Here is a 15,457-nt window from a genome sequence, read left to right on the forward strand (position 1 = left end):
TGTAAATACACCTAATGCTTTCAGTGTCCCAATCACCTGTTTGGTATTTGTATCTGTGTACATTAGAATTTTATGATTTTTGATGTGAGGCCTCCTCATGGGGTAGAAGGGTGCAAGGAGTAACAAGCACATTTGCCACATATTCTCAGGCAAATCACACACTGGGTCGGCCACATTGCTTACATATGGGCAGATGTCTCCTTGCCCATAATTTGCACATACAGGGGCAATTCAATAAAGGCTCTGCGACACACTTGTGGCATTATGGCTGTATCTTGAACTGTTGCGTCAAATTCCTTCATGACAGTTACATAGTTAATGACCTATGCAAAAAAAGTTTTTGTTTGCAATACTTTTCTAATATGTTGCTATGGCTGCGATAAATTTATTACCAAATACCACTATTTTGGAATAAAGAAAATTGGAGGTAATTAAGACCAATGGTTGCTGGGAGCCTGTTGGCCGCACGGCCTCCTTGGTTGCTGGGTGCCTGTTGACCAAATGGCCTCCCTGCTTCCGAGTATAGCTTTGAACTTGTTGGCCCTCTGATGAAGTCACAGGTTGAAATATGCTGAATTTATCATTTTGTGCAGCACACAAACTAAAAAATAGTATGTAATATAATTGTAGAGGAACAGAAGTACAATGAATATAGAAGGCAATTTATACTGAGCTGGCAGTCAGGGTGACGTTGCGGATGGGATGGGCACCAGTATTTATCATTAATCTGCTGTTACTACAACAAATGACCATTGACATGCTGTATACAGTAAGTGCACACACTTATTAGAAATGTATTTATTTTTTATACCCAACACTCTAAACATTTCGGCATTGTTAAATAAGATACTTTGTTAAAAAAAAAAAAACAGGTTATGGAAGAGCTTGTCACTCCCAGACTCTCGGCTCTTGTTTACTTTTCCTCAACCAAGCCTGAGGTTTCTTTAATTATTAACCTGATTTTTAAAGTCATTCATTACAAGGAAACCTAAACGGCAGTTTATGAATATATTCCTGGCTCTAGATTGGACCTGTTCCTTAAATCAAAAACTATTATATACAAAAAAAAGAAAGAAATGGTGTACAGAACTTCAGAGATAACTATAAAGAACCAAAATGTTTTACTAAAGTCCCAGCATATACTCTCCTGTTATAACATCAGCATTGTAATAGGAATACATAGTAGAGTTGTTTTTGATAATGCAATCAAAGCTTACTGGAAAAAAATCCCTTTTATGTAGCGAGTGCTGCCTTCCAGCTGGCCATTACTTTTATAACTTCCTGGATTCCCAGTGTGCTTTGCATCCCTTTCCCTGCTGCTTGATGTGATGCAGTCTCAATTTCTCAAGACCTACATATCCCATCATGCATTGCTTCCAGAAATAGTAACTTTATTATAATGTTGCATTGCGTAGATGTTGTGGGAATGATGACACAAGGAAGAGCATTTTCACAGGGCTGAGTGAAATTGCGATCATGCGTTGAGGAAGTACATCCTTTGGGTAACTTCAATAAGTAAATTTACAAATCTCTAGATTAATATGATTATTAGTAGAGGTGCACAGAAATGAAAATTAAAAAGTCAGACCGAAAAATATTTTTTTTTTTTTCTAACCTTTTTTTTAAGTATTTTATTTTTATTAAATCTATATTTTTTTTGCTTTATTGTTGGGGGCTTTGTGGAAATATCAAAGATCTAAACGGACCCCTGATATTTCCCTTTTTAAAATAGGAAAAGCGATTTGAGGACACCGAGTCCTCAATCTCTTTTTCTGCAGCCCTTGTTATAGATGAACAGGAATCCTCTATACTGAGTGTTCCTATTCATTCATAACTTGTGGAGATAGTGTGTTTACTGTGTTCACAATCATGAATGAACAGGAGGGGATGTAGATCACTTTCCATTCATTCATAACTGGTACATAGTACCCCGTACTATGTCCAGGCATTTACAAGCATTCAGTGATCAGCTGATCGCTGAGTACTTGTACCGCTCTCCATCCTGAATCACTGTCCCAGCTGATCGGGCGGTGCGGGAGGAGAGCTCGGCCTATTTTGACATCTGACTCCTGCCCCTCACCGCTGGCTCGGGCTCCTGTGACAGCGCATGGCTGTCTCCGCTCCCACACCGCTCTCCATTCTGATCTGTCACAGGTGGCTGAGGGGGGCGGTAGGAGAGGAGGGCCCGGCCTCTAGTGACACGCCCAGATGCTCACAACGCTCTCCTCCCCCGCACCGCTCGGCCTCCTCTGACAGCTTCTCTTCTCCTCGCTGGATGCTGCACTGTGTGAGAGGGGACAGAGAGCAACGCCCACCGGGGAGGAGAGAAACCAGGCATGCGCCGCAATTTCAGCCGAAAGATGGCACCCTCGGCATTTTGGCAAGAGGTCCCATTTTCGGCCAGAATTTTGGTGCATCCCTAGTTATTAGGAAAGGGATAGAACTTATGGAAATTCAACATACAATATAATACATATTTATTTTGAGTTTTTGAATCATAGATGCCCTTCAATTGCCATTTAAAATAATGTGCAAAAGTCATGATCCCATCACACAAACTAATACGGTTAGCATTAAAATATGACCATGCTGTCTATAGCCGAAACCCAAAACCTTCTACTCCAGGTGTTTTCAGCCAGGATTAGTTGTTTATCAACTAACTGTAGCCCATAAAACACATAGGCATACATTGAGATGCATTTTTAGTGCAGGAGCGTACGGATCAGGTCACCACAGAAAACGGACGTCGTGTGAACAGGCCCTGAGGCCTTGTTCACACCAAGCGCGTTCCAGGAGCAGAGCACTTGCAGACCGGAGCAAAACTGCGTCTAATGTATTACAATGGTATTTTTAGCTCCAGTTCACATTGCAGGGTTCCGTTCCAGAGCAGGTAAAAAAAACTGCAGCAGGCCCTATTTTACCTGCTCTGGAATGCATGCAAACACCCTGGAACGCACTGAAAGCCCATATTAAACTAAAAAAAAAAAACGGCCCGGAACGCATCAAAAACCTGGCACAACCCACTGCACTGCATGTCCAGAAACTCATGCAGATCTGCTCTGCATTTGGTGTGAACAAGGCCTGAGAGAGCTGCAAGGTTAGTGAAAACTTTACAAACAGTTTATGTGGAGGCTGACAAGCGGTAGGTCTGGTCAGCCTGTTAGTTAGGACCTATATTTTTTTGTGTATGAAGTTAGTGCCGGGGTACGGCTAGGTTTTATTTTGTTCGTTTTTTTTGGGTTTTTTTTGTGAGCCCCTGTATGTACAGCACCTGTGGAGACTTGTAAATAGCACCAATAAACACTGCACTGTTTGCCACTACTCCCTTGGATTTGGTATCTGTGCCCAAGAGACTGCTTATTTCCAGGGGTCTTATGTACCAGCTACATAACTACTACATAGCTACTTGAACAATGATTTGGTGCCTTTCATAAATCAGTGTTCTGTGTGCCAAATATTTTGTGCACCACCAATAGTTTATCAAAGTGGGAAGTGGATCACCTTTAGTTGATCATAGTGTGATAGTGTGTATCTTTATACAAAAATGCAATTAATTGTGCCCAATTATATCAACACGTATATATGTAAATGACTATAGGTGGCCTGGAAAATGGTCACAAAAAATATTACTAATCAAAACATCCTTCCCTTCCTTCACCTCTCCTCCCCCCTTCACCTCTCCTCCCCCTTATCTGTCGCTATATATCATGTGAAACTACATGCTTATATCTCAATCTACTACCCTTGATAGTGTCAAAACAACAATCTTCCCAATACAATCCAGGCTATAAAGAGATTATGACACTTTAAATACAAAAATAAACAGACATTCTAAGGCATCCTGATCCGGCCCTTTCTTTTTATCATTATTTGGTATTTCCCATGATACATAAGAGAATAAAAGGCATTTTCTAGAGACCAATATTTCATTTTTGTGGAGAACATTAGTTATGTGAAGTCATCACTGATGAATACTCTTCCGAATTCTTGTATATAAACCACCCCTGCCATATTTCACAAAAAGTTGAATATTTATTTTGACTGCTGAAAGACAATTCTTCCATAGAGCATATATGATTTGTTTTTAGAAACCATTCCTTTATTGACGGGGGTTCTATACGTTTCCAATACGTATCAAACGTTTTGCTGAATTCAGCAAATGAGGTATAATAGAGCAGTAGTAGCTGCTCTATTAACCCCTTCATGACTGAGGCCCTTTTTTCAATTTTTGCACCCATGTTATATTCCACATTTTAGGCCTGAAAATGACGTAAAACCCCCCCAACATTATATATTTTCTGAATGCCAAGACCCTATAGAATAAAATGGTGGTAGTTGAAAATTTTTATGTTGCGCAATATTAGCGCAACTCCTTATTAAACCCCAAAATTTAGTGACAAATTTAATTAAATGCCCCAAAACACAACAAATTACCCATTTTTTTAATGAAATATAAAAGATGAGGTTACAACGAGTAAAACGATACCCAACATGCCCAGTTTACAGATTGCGTGCGACCGTGAAACGGCGAAAAACTGCAGTACCCCAAAAAGTCAATAAAAGACACTTTAAAAGCCCCCACAGGTCATCAATTTAGAAAGTCAAAGTATCGCAGCGCTGAATACTGAAAAATGGCCTGGCCAGGAAGGGGGTCTAAACACCTGGTCTCGAAGTGGTTAAGGAAACCAGTCGGTGTGTAAAGACTAGCCACCTGGCTTCCTGATTAGCAAGGAAGCCGTCTTCCATGCTTCCTCGTCCACAGGTGACAAGGAATACTCGTTGGGTATTTTGACAGTGCCCGGCAGCCGCTGTTAAAATACAATGTAAACAGCAGGATTCCACGATTGATTCACTCAAGTGTTGATGGAAGAATCTGCTCTACTTTTCTTGTTCAGCCCGATGGTTGAAGGAGTAAAATAGATCAGTGTATGGCCAGCCTTATGCTCATTACATGCTGTGGGGCTGTATATTGCGGTGTACAGACCATACACCAGCTGGCGGGGATTACACAGGTATGTGCAGGTGTTGTAAGAAAGTGAACGTGCCCGTTAAGTTTTATTTTAGGAACTACGGTAGGTGTGGACATATGCCAAAATTCTGTTTGTAATCTGCTAATTGCAGTCATCTCTAGGTGCCACCATGTAGTTTCAGCATCGTTTTGGGGCATGATGAGATCCCTGAAACCCAATGAGTTCTACTATCTAAATATCAATTTCCGCTAGGAAGCCAGTACTTTGGCCTACCTCCTTGTGCCACCTGCCTCTTGCTCTTGGCCTGTAACTGGGCATTTATGAAGCACTGGCGGGCCCATTCAAAGTGTTGACTTCCAGCTGAAGTTGGTATCTGTGTAATCGAGTACCCCAGTTCTTGGTGCTCCCCTATAAGAAAGCTGAAACTACACGTATGTTCTTAGTCTCTTCATTCTTTATACTACAGTTCTGTTTCTTGATTAGGAGTCCATTGTGCATTGGTTATAATGATATCAAATAAGTCTTCTGATGCTTAACAGACATAAAAAGTTAATCTCATTTTCTGTATCTGTATCTCAGATAATTGTGGATGACGATGACAGCAAAGTGTGGTCCCTATATGACGCCGGCCCTCGCAGTGTACGCTGCCCCATTATATTCCTGCCACCAGTCAGTGGAACCGCAGACATTTTCTTCCACCAAATCCTGGCACTGACCAGCTGGGGTTATAGAGTCATTGCTGTGAGTATGAGAATCGGAACTTGTTCTATCTTTCCTTTCATCTGTTCATTATACCTCCATATCTGTTCCTTCTTCATTTACATTGTAAGCTATCAGTTTTCTTGTTCCCATTGTATTATGTATGTGTACTATATCCTATTGTCTATCGTTACTTTGTAGAGTGCAGCAGAAGACTGTACAGCTATGTGTCTAAAATATTGTAACCAAGCTTAGAATGCTTGAAGAAGTCCTGCTCTGTATATGTTTGTGTTCGGAATCTCGCGGGCCCCCGCATGTTGCCCCCTTGTACGTGATACAAACCCATACCAAGGCCATGTTGACCTCCCTACCCCACACAACCTGAGGTGTACCATGATTTTTTATGGTCAGTACGCCAAATAAGGGGGCGTACTCAAGTAAGCTTTGAAAATAATAATAAGGGGGAAGGGTGGGAGGGTACGCCGGAAGTCAGCTGCGGATGCGTCCTCCTTACCCCTCCGTGTTTTAGAGCCCTGAAGGCTCCGACTCCTCCCACAAACTCGGCTAATGTTATTATCCTCAAACTTGTCCTCTTGAAAATTATAGCAAATTTCATCATTTAGCAAATGTAGATAACAGTCTCTGTTGTGTTGGTGGATCCTAAACTAATGAACTGAAAAAATAAGAATTCCTATTCTTCTATTTGTGCTCACGCAACAGCTTACATAATAAGAGAATGCATTCTTTGTCCAGTTGTCCTACATGCCAAATGCTTTTCCAGTCTACTTTGCTCTGCATAACAGAGTTCTTGGAGTTTCTTCAAGATATCCTAGATCCTGTATCAGTTAGCTGTGCATTGTAGGTATGGATGTAGCTTTGTAGGTATGGATGTAGCTTATTTCTTTATAGGAGTTTCAGATAAGATTTGTGGCTTGATATCAGGGGTTGGCCAGCTCAGAACAGATATTTCCCGTATTGGTGGGTACTAGAGCTTTAAACCACCTCGCAGTTTTTGTATCCCTCGGGTAATCTATTGGTGAAATTACTGCTATTGAGTTCCTGGGTCTTCTGTGCCATTCTTGAGTTTAAAAGAGAACTATGGGGTAAGTGTTTTTTCCCCATAGTTCTCTTAAGGTTCACGGGAGTACATATACTAGTGACCCCCCATGACTCAAAGCTCAGTATATCGCGGGCTACAGCTCGCGGTATACTGAAACCGCCGAAGCTGGGACGGATCCCGACAATGCTGTCGAGATCCACCCAGCTGTGTGAGTGACAGCTGGCTCTGCCTATCTAGAGGCAGAGCCAGCTGTGCCCGCCCCCTCCTGTCCGTTCTTCCTGTCAGCATTGGAGGAGCGGGGAGGGGGATCCCTACGGGGAGCGGTGACTGACGGTCACGGCTCTCTGCAGGAAGATGATCGAGAAGTGAGCGAGCGACGGTATGTGTTCACTCACTTCCCGATCTACTGAGCCGACATGTCACAGTTTCATTGTCACACGTCGGCTCGAACTATGAGGATGAGTGATTTTCACTCACCTCCTAGTTCTCCTTTTTAACTCTCCCTATATGAATTAGATTTTGTTTTGTTTTTTGTTTTTTACATCATGAAATATGTATCAGGAGGTGCTGTAGCATGAAAAGGTGTCAACTCCTAGGTAAAGTAGCTGGGGGATTATAGCAATGAGATCTGTCTCTTGCTGAATCCAAGATGTAAACAGCCAATGGCTTAACTAAGCCATTTATATTGTACTTAGAACTGAAATAATCATTTTTTGAGTGTACTGATCCTTTAAATATAGAACCCAGATTCTCTTTCTTTAAAAGAGAACTATAGCCAAATCTTTTTTTGGCATTAGTTCTCTTTTGGGTAACAGGAGGACATGTCCTCCTGTGACCCAAAGTCAACATATAGCAGACATATAGCCTGCTTTATGCTGACTGCACAGAGCCGCTCTGTGCAGGGAAATTTCCGGACAATATTGTAGGGATTCACCCCGCTGCCCGATTTGACAAGCTGGCTCTGTCTCTCTAGAGCCAGAGCTAGGTGTGCCCGCCCCCTCCCCTCTCTGTCCCTCCAATGAGAGCTAGAGGAACGGAGAGGGGGAATCCCTGCAGGGAGCAGTGAATGACCAGTTACCCCTCTCTGCAGGGAGAAACCATGAGCTGAGCGATCAGCAGTTTGTGATCACTCCGTTCTCAAGCTATAGAGCTGACATGTGACGGCTGCAGTATCACACGCCAGCACAAACTATTGGGAGGAGTATATTTTAGTATTTTAATATTTCTCGTTTTCTGGTGCACGGTGAGTAAGTTAGGCCAAGTGTATTTGTATGTACTGTATGTGCGGTGGCCTTGAGAACCCACTCTTTAAGTGGAAGTAAAGCTATTAAAAGGAGCTTTTAGCCATCGTGTGTAGTATGTGCAGCATAATATGACAAACTTACCTGCCAAACCGATCCCCCTCCTGCAATGCACTTCTCCCGTTCCAGCGCTTTTATCATTGCCCTGGTCTTCTTCCTGGTTTCAAGTGTTCGGCCGCTTGATTGGCCAGGCCCGATGATGTGACTCCTGCACATGTACACAGTAGTTACTTCATCTTGTCATGCTGGGTGTGTGCGCAGCTGAGCATATAGATTAACCCCTTCACAACCAACGATGTACAGTGTACGTCGCTGGCATCGGGGTCTGTTTAAACAGACTGCCGGGACTCTGTTTAAACTTGTAAAGCCGACTGTCGGCTTTACAGTAGAAGCGTTTCTGGCGGCTCAGCTTCCGCCAGATCGCTTCTACGGGCCAGTGAACGGGACACCCCCGCCGTGTTTCCTGGGCTCCGTTGCCCCTCCTACGGGCCCGGGACGGCTTGTTTGGTGTCGGAGGGAAGCTGGCGAGGAGATGGACGAATTTTTATTCGTCAATCCCCCTCCCCTTTCTATGGGATCGGAAGCGATGCAGATTGCAACACTTCCGGTCCCATAGCTGTCAGTGCTGGGCTCCTGAAGCCCAGCTATAAGCTATTGAAGTGCCATCTGCACTTCAATAGCTTATTTCTAGTGTAAAGGTGACACGGGGGGTCTTTTGGACCCCCAGCATCACCTTAAAGAGTACCTGTCACCACCATCTGCTATGGCATGGGGAGCTTGTAAGCCTAACCTATGTGATAGAAATTAAAGTAAATTTTAAATTAACATTAAATAAAATGTCAAAAAAAATGTTTAAAGGCCCCCACGAGCACGCGCGTTTTCAAGTAAACGCGCGTCAGGTGCGCCCACGTATGAAAACGACGAACACGCTACACATGTTGGGTATCCCCGTGCACGCAGGAGTGCATGCAGGAGTGAGCAATAATTCTAGGGCCAGTATTAAAGCGGGGGGCTTTTAAAGCGTCGTCTATGGAGTTTTTGGGGTGCTGAATTTTGTCGCCGCACACAATTTTTATCCTGGGCATGTTGGGTATCTACTCGTTGTAACCATCTTTTATATTTGATTTTTAAAAATTGGTATTTTATTGTGTTTTGGGGCATTTAAGTGCATCTTTCACTATATTTTGGGGTTTGATAAGGAGTTGCGCTAATATTGTGCAACATAAAAATTTGCAACTGCCACTATTTTATCCTGCAGGGTCTTGGCTTTCAGACAATATATAATGTTTGGGGGGTTTTAAGTCATTTTCAGGGCTAAAATGTGGAATATAACATGGGTGCAAAAAAATGGGGAAAGGCCTCAGTCATGAAGGGGTTAAAAAAATTGGTAGAAAGAAGCTTTTATGGCAGAATAGACTTGCACTAACCCTTGCTTCCACTTTAAGGATAAATGCTTTGACCTTGGTACTTCTAATTGTTAGGAAGCTTCTACAGATCAGTCACCTCGATAGAATCTACAGGTCTAAGAAGGAAATGTTTGTATTATATCCTCATGCTGTGTTTCATGGAGTTACTGGCACTGATAGGGAAATTATTATTGATGGGAGATTCCAAGCAAGAGACTAAATACTCCTATGGTGTTGAAATAATTTCTGTTTACCTGCCAAAGGATTTGTAACTCTTCCCATCCAGTGTTGCACTTCGCTATAGCCATGCAATGGGAAACCCTGTTCCTGGTAAAGATCACAACTCTTCCTGCAGCCTGTGTATTAGATATGAAATAAGCATTACCCATCTGGTAAATTGCTTGATCAGCAGGCAGGTGACACTGTAAGCTGTGAAGGTATTTAGGTTCTCTTCATATAAAGGATTTGTAATTCTCTATTCTGGTTACCACTGTAACTGGAAGCTGCAGTCATCAGAAAATGCAAATTTTAGAGTTTCCACGAGAACACAGATGTGAACTTTTACAGCTGTGTGTGAGGGGATTTCCATTACTTCAGAGGGGTTTCCTCATGATTTTGGTTGTGTCTACAGGACAGGAAATGAAGGGAAAGCTTTGCAGTGGGAAGCGGTGTGTTTTTTTGCCATCTGTTGGGGATTTTAACTATTCACCACTATACACAAATTGGTTAAACACAATTTTGGCTTTAAATGTACTAGGGATCGGTATAGTTGCCAATACTGTACAACACTGAGTACTTTTACTCCTGTAATGCCCCAAAACAATGCGCCGATACAGCACTTTAAATTGTTAAACTAAAGCTGGCGCCCGAAACAAACGCAGAGCTTCTCAGGAAGACGGCTGAGGACCTCAGCAAGGTCCCGCAGTATTCCTGTGAACAGCGGTGCATGTTTACGGCGCCGGTGGCCAAAATCCCCTCCTCACCTCTGCTCCCACCTGATCGTTCAATGACAAGTAACTGCATTTTTCTTTTTTCTTAGGTCTTTCCTAATGTTTTACACTTGCATAGTTAAAGAGACTTGTGATTATGAACTTTCTACCTAGGTCATTGTCTTTTAAAATATTTAATCTAGATTCATCCAGGCTTAAATGGCTCTCAAGCCGAGAGGGAGGGACTGTAAATGGCAGTTAACATAATGGGGATCACCAGGTATGCCCCCCTTCTCAGCTACATCGTATTCTGCTGAATAATAAAAGTCTAATGCTAGAACGGCATGTGATTGACCCAAATGACCTATCATAGTTCACATACAGCTCCAGCAGGAGATATTACACCCCCAGAGCAGAAAGACGGGAACTCACATGATCCCACAGTGACGCAGAGTGAGTCAGAAACAAGAAGTATTCTCTGTTTTAGAATGGCAAAGGATTTTATTTTAATATGAACATAAAACTGAATGAAATTAGGATCATTTCTATGTTTTATTTGTCATATCATAGTTTGCCTGCTGTCTTTCCAGCTTCAGTATCCGGTGTACTGGGATCACTTGGAGTTCTGTGATGGATTCAGAAAACTTTTGGATGATTTGCACTTAGATAAGGTAAGCTGGATGATATAATGCATTAGAGTAGCACGCTAACGTGCATACTGTACATACAATGATGAATAATGAATCATCACTTTTGTGTATGTAACCTTCCTCTAAAAAAAAAAAATCACTATTTTACAGTTTGCATTTATAAAGCGCACAGAAACAAACTTCATTCTCAGCATCTGCTGAAAGAAAAACACAGAATTGTTCTGAAGATAAAACCTATTATTTATATGATATTGTACTTATCACAGTCAAATAGAGGGATTCCTTTATCAGTTATGTAAACAAAATTTCTTTTGGTCCTGATGCATGCTCCCCATTAGAGCTGCTACAACGAATCAATTAAATCGATGATAAGAATAGTTGGCAACTATTCCCATTATCGATTAGTTGATTTTCGATTAGTTGCTGGCAGCAGAGGTACGAGGGGGAACAGCGGGGGATTTCAGAGCCACCGTCAGTAGTCTCTTCTCCCTGCTAGTGCGGGCTGCAGCGGTCTGTGTCCCTTTCACACACCGATGTAGCCGGCACGAGAGGGGACAAGGGACTCCGGCCGGTGACTCTGAAATCCCCCGCTGCCCCCCCTTGTACCTCCGCTGCTGCTCCTCCTTCCGTCCGTTAAGACAGTCCACAGTGTTACAAGTGTCCGCTCTTTTTCCACTTGATTAACCTGTTTCCTTTTGGTTATATATCTCAGAGTGTCAGCTGTCAGTGCTCCTTATTTGTTTAACCCCTTTATGACTGAGCTAGTTTTCAGGTTCTGTTCATAAATGACTGACACATTTTTAAAATTTTTGCTGTGTGATTCTTCCACAGCAGTAATATACTTTCTTACTAAATGTACCCACACATATTATATATTGTTTTTTAGAGGACAGATAGGGCTATATAATTATATCACATATGTGTACCTAACCCCTCACTTAGTTTGAATAAAATAAAAAAAATGAGGAAAAAAACAAGAAAACACTTTTTTCACAAGTTTTGATTATTTTTTTTTTTTTTTAGAATTTTTTTATATTAATTATAGTATAAAAAATATATTTATATATAATTTATATTTTCCTAATTTTGTTTTACACTTTATTTTAATTTTTTTACACTTTGTAAAAAAAATAAAAATAAAATAAAAAAACTTTTTTTTTTCTTGTCAGTTTATATCAAGCAATCACTATGACAGCTTGATAAATTAACTTTTTTATTTTATTTTTGGCTATTAGGCTGATCCAAACTTAGGAACAGCTAATAATAACCTTAGAGACTGATCCTGACTTTAGTCAGATTCAGATCTCACTAAAAGCTCTTTGATCGTGCCTAGACGATCAGAACTGATACATTTCACTCAAAAGATATACATTGTATCTTTTGAGTGAAATGTATCTAAACATCGGGCTCTCAAGCTGTCAAAACAAATAGCAGAGAGGTGAGGTGAGTCACTGCTGCCTCTCTGCTATTTTGAGCTGTCAAATACGGGATCGCAAATTGCGGTCCTCTATTTGCATGTAACGGCTTCATTCTTTCATTACTGAAAGGAAGAAGCTTTTACAAAAAGCTTAATTATTTCATTAATTAATGCCTCAATACTGAGACATTAATGAATGACTGTTAAATGCTGAGAATCAGCAAATACCGGCATTACAAAGCCTGATATAACTCGTCACGTACAGTGTACGTGGCCAGTCATATAGGCACAAAGTGACAGGATGTACACTGTACGTCTCCCGTCACGAAGGGGTTAATGCACTCACCAGACTACCCAGAGGTTTTCTCTCTCAATCAAAGAAGGGAAGGTCCGTTCTTTGTGTAGTCAAGATTTACAGCTTCTCTCCTCTCCCCCGTTAACACACAGAACGGACCTTGTCGTCTTTGATTTGAGATCGAAAACTTCTGTGTACATCTGGTGAGCGCATTGTGAGCCCCCCATGTGATGGCAATGGGGTGTAAAAATCCCCCTTTCAAAAAATTGAAAGTCCCCCCAACCCTGCAAGCGCGCGTATACTAACAAACACAAGTCGGTTACACCTACATAAAAAAACGACGCATGCGCTACACATGTCGGGTATTGCCACAAATGTAATTTTTAAAAAAATGTAAAATCCAATTAATCGATTCATCGAAGTTAATAATCGGCTAACTAATAGATTATGAAAATAATCGTTAGCTGCAGCCCTACTTCCCATATTTTTGTTTTTAAATCCAAGCGTTTTGCACATTTTTGTAATTGTCCCAGATTGTAGAATATTAATTCTCTAATGCTTGGAATATTGTGCTGGGTTATGGATCATTTTCAGGTGTGGACTGCTTTCCTTAAGGCACATTTTCGGGATAGTACTGACTGCGTTTGAGGGTGAATCAAAGATTAAAATGAAAGCTCTGGCATGTGTAGATTAGAAATGGCACCTTCTAGCTTTCTCTCCTGACAAATTCCCTTTTTAATGTGAAGTGTCAGGACTGCATGCTCCAGAATAGAGCATTTAAAACCCAAATGCAGACTTGTAAATGATTCTAGTGCAACAGATAGCCTTGTTGTATGTGGCCAAACACATTAAGAGTATTTACCTTCCATGTCTGTTCTGGAATCCTTTTTTATGTGATCCATACATGTAAATTTATGAATCAAGGAAGTACCCCAGTCAGAACTGAAAAGCAAGCCTTGAAATGCATACAGAGGGAGTACAAGTCTATCTGGGCAGAAGTTCTGTTTTCTGTTTCAGCAATGATATAGCATAGTCCACCCTGCTCATTTTGTCTTTGATGAGAGAACTCCTTTTCCTTTATATATTAATGCAATAGATGTATTCTACAATTCATGCACAGAAGGTTCCTTACTATCTCCCACAGAGTGCCTGGTGTGTCAGTGTAATTGCCATAAACATTAAAGCCCAAAATAATTAAAAATAAATATGGGAGTAGCCTTCTTGTTCATTAGACATGTATGGTACCATATTCCTACTGTTCAATTAGACAGTAAAGCAACCCACAGCCATACCAGAAAGTCTGTCTCTCACCACCGTTCTGCAGAGCCAGATCCCTGCGCCCTCTGTGTAACCAACGGTCTGACGCCCCCTGTGAGTACCGTAAGAGCTTAAAGAGAAACGTCGCCCATCCTCGCCCCCAAAAAATAATTTCCTTTTACCAGTTTTTTCTGATGTTCTTTTATCCAGAAAACACATAGTCACAAGCCCTGCAAATCCTGGGTAGTCCTCATCCCCACTCCCAACCTCTTTTCTGCTCCACATACTGTCCCATGCCCTCATTTTCTTTTTTTTCATCATCGGGAGTTGACTGTCTCTTCCGGGTTCTTGCAGCCAGCCCCCCTAATTACATTGTGTCAGATAAAGGAAAATTAATCTGGCACTGTGGGGAAGCCTCCTGGTATACTGATGTTGGAAACAGGTTATCCATCAGAACAAAAAAAAACAAAAAAATTAAATTGTATGATTTTGTTTTAAATTGTGGGTGGCATTCGAATGCTACAAAGTGTTTTGTTTTTTTTGAACGTCCACTTTAAAGAGCCCATTATGTATGTATGTATGTATGTATGTAATCTCCCTTGTGATCTTGTGCTGGACAGGGCATTTAGGGAAGTGGAGCTGAGAGAGTTGGAGCTGTTTTAGCAATGTGATAACTGATTAAGTGCTTGGGCAAATTTTTCAGGAAATACTTTGCTGGGCAATTTATATTAGTCTGATCTGGATTCACTATTGAAAAAAGGTTTGCGAGTTTAAAGGAGAACTATGAGGTGAGTGCTTTGCACTCACCTCATAGTTCTAGCCGACCTGTGACAATGAGACTGTCACAGGTCGGCTCAGTAGATCGGGAGGTGAGCGAACACATACCGGGTTCGCTCACCTCTCGATCCATGTATACCGCAACCTGTAGCTCGCGGTATACTGAGCTTAGGGTAACAGGAGGACGCTAGTTTGTGTCCTCCTGTTACCCTAAGGAGAGCTATGGGGAAAAACTACTTTAACTTGTTGCTTAGCAGAGCTCTTTGAGTTAAATCCTTGGGAGTGATAATATTGGTGACGTTTAGAATTCTTCTTTTTTCCATTTTTGGATCTGAATTTAGCGTACCTCCTTTGTTTGTCATTGGATAGGTTCACCTGTTTGGAGCATCTCTTGGTGGCTTTCTGGCCCAGAAGTTTGCAGAGTACACACACAAGTCCCCCAGAGTCCAGTCCCTCATCCTGTGTAATTCCTTCAGTGACACATCCATCTTCAACCAGACCTGGACAGCAAATGGGTGAGCATAGAGCATAATCTAGCCTCCTGCACTCTGTATTTACCTGTGTAATAGATGTGTTTTTTGTTATTTTTGTTTTATTTATTTTTTTAAATTTAAAAATGCTAAACATCTGAATATTTTAAGATAATTGGCATTGCATCTTGCAGACCTCACCAACATTTTTTTTTTTTGGGGGGGG

The 15,457-nt window shown here is 41.5% G+C and overlaps 1 protein-coding gene across 1 annotated transcript in view; it reads left to right on the forward strand.

Annotated features, from left to right (window-relative positions):
- Nucleotides 1-5,509: 5,509 nt before the first annotated feature.
- The window catches only part of SPG21 (spastic paraplegia 21 (autosomal recessive, Mast syndrome)), a gene marked incomplete at its 5' end in the record, with an annotated part of 20,880 nt that continues 10,932 nt past the window's right edge, over nt 5,510-15,457 (forward strand). Inside the window, 3 exons of the mRNA XM_018566757.1 lie at nt 5,510-5,711; nt 10,956-11,036; nt 15,131-15,276. Of these exons, the coding sequence (XP_018422259.1) occupies nt 5,510-5,711; nt 10,956-11,036; nt 15,131-15,276 (429 nt within the window). The remainder of the gene's footprint in view (nt 5,712-10,955; nt 11,037-15,130; nt 15,277-15,457) is intronic.

This window comes from Nanorana parkeri, unplaced genomic scaffold (genome assembly GCF_000935625.1).
Source record: "Nanorana parkeri isolate BGI_ZX_2015 unplaced genomic scaffold, ASM93562v1 scaffold973, whole genome shotgun sequence".
NCBI lineage: Eukaryota > Metazoa > Chordata > Amphibia > Anura > Dicroglossidae > Nanorana > Nanorana parkeri.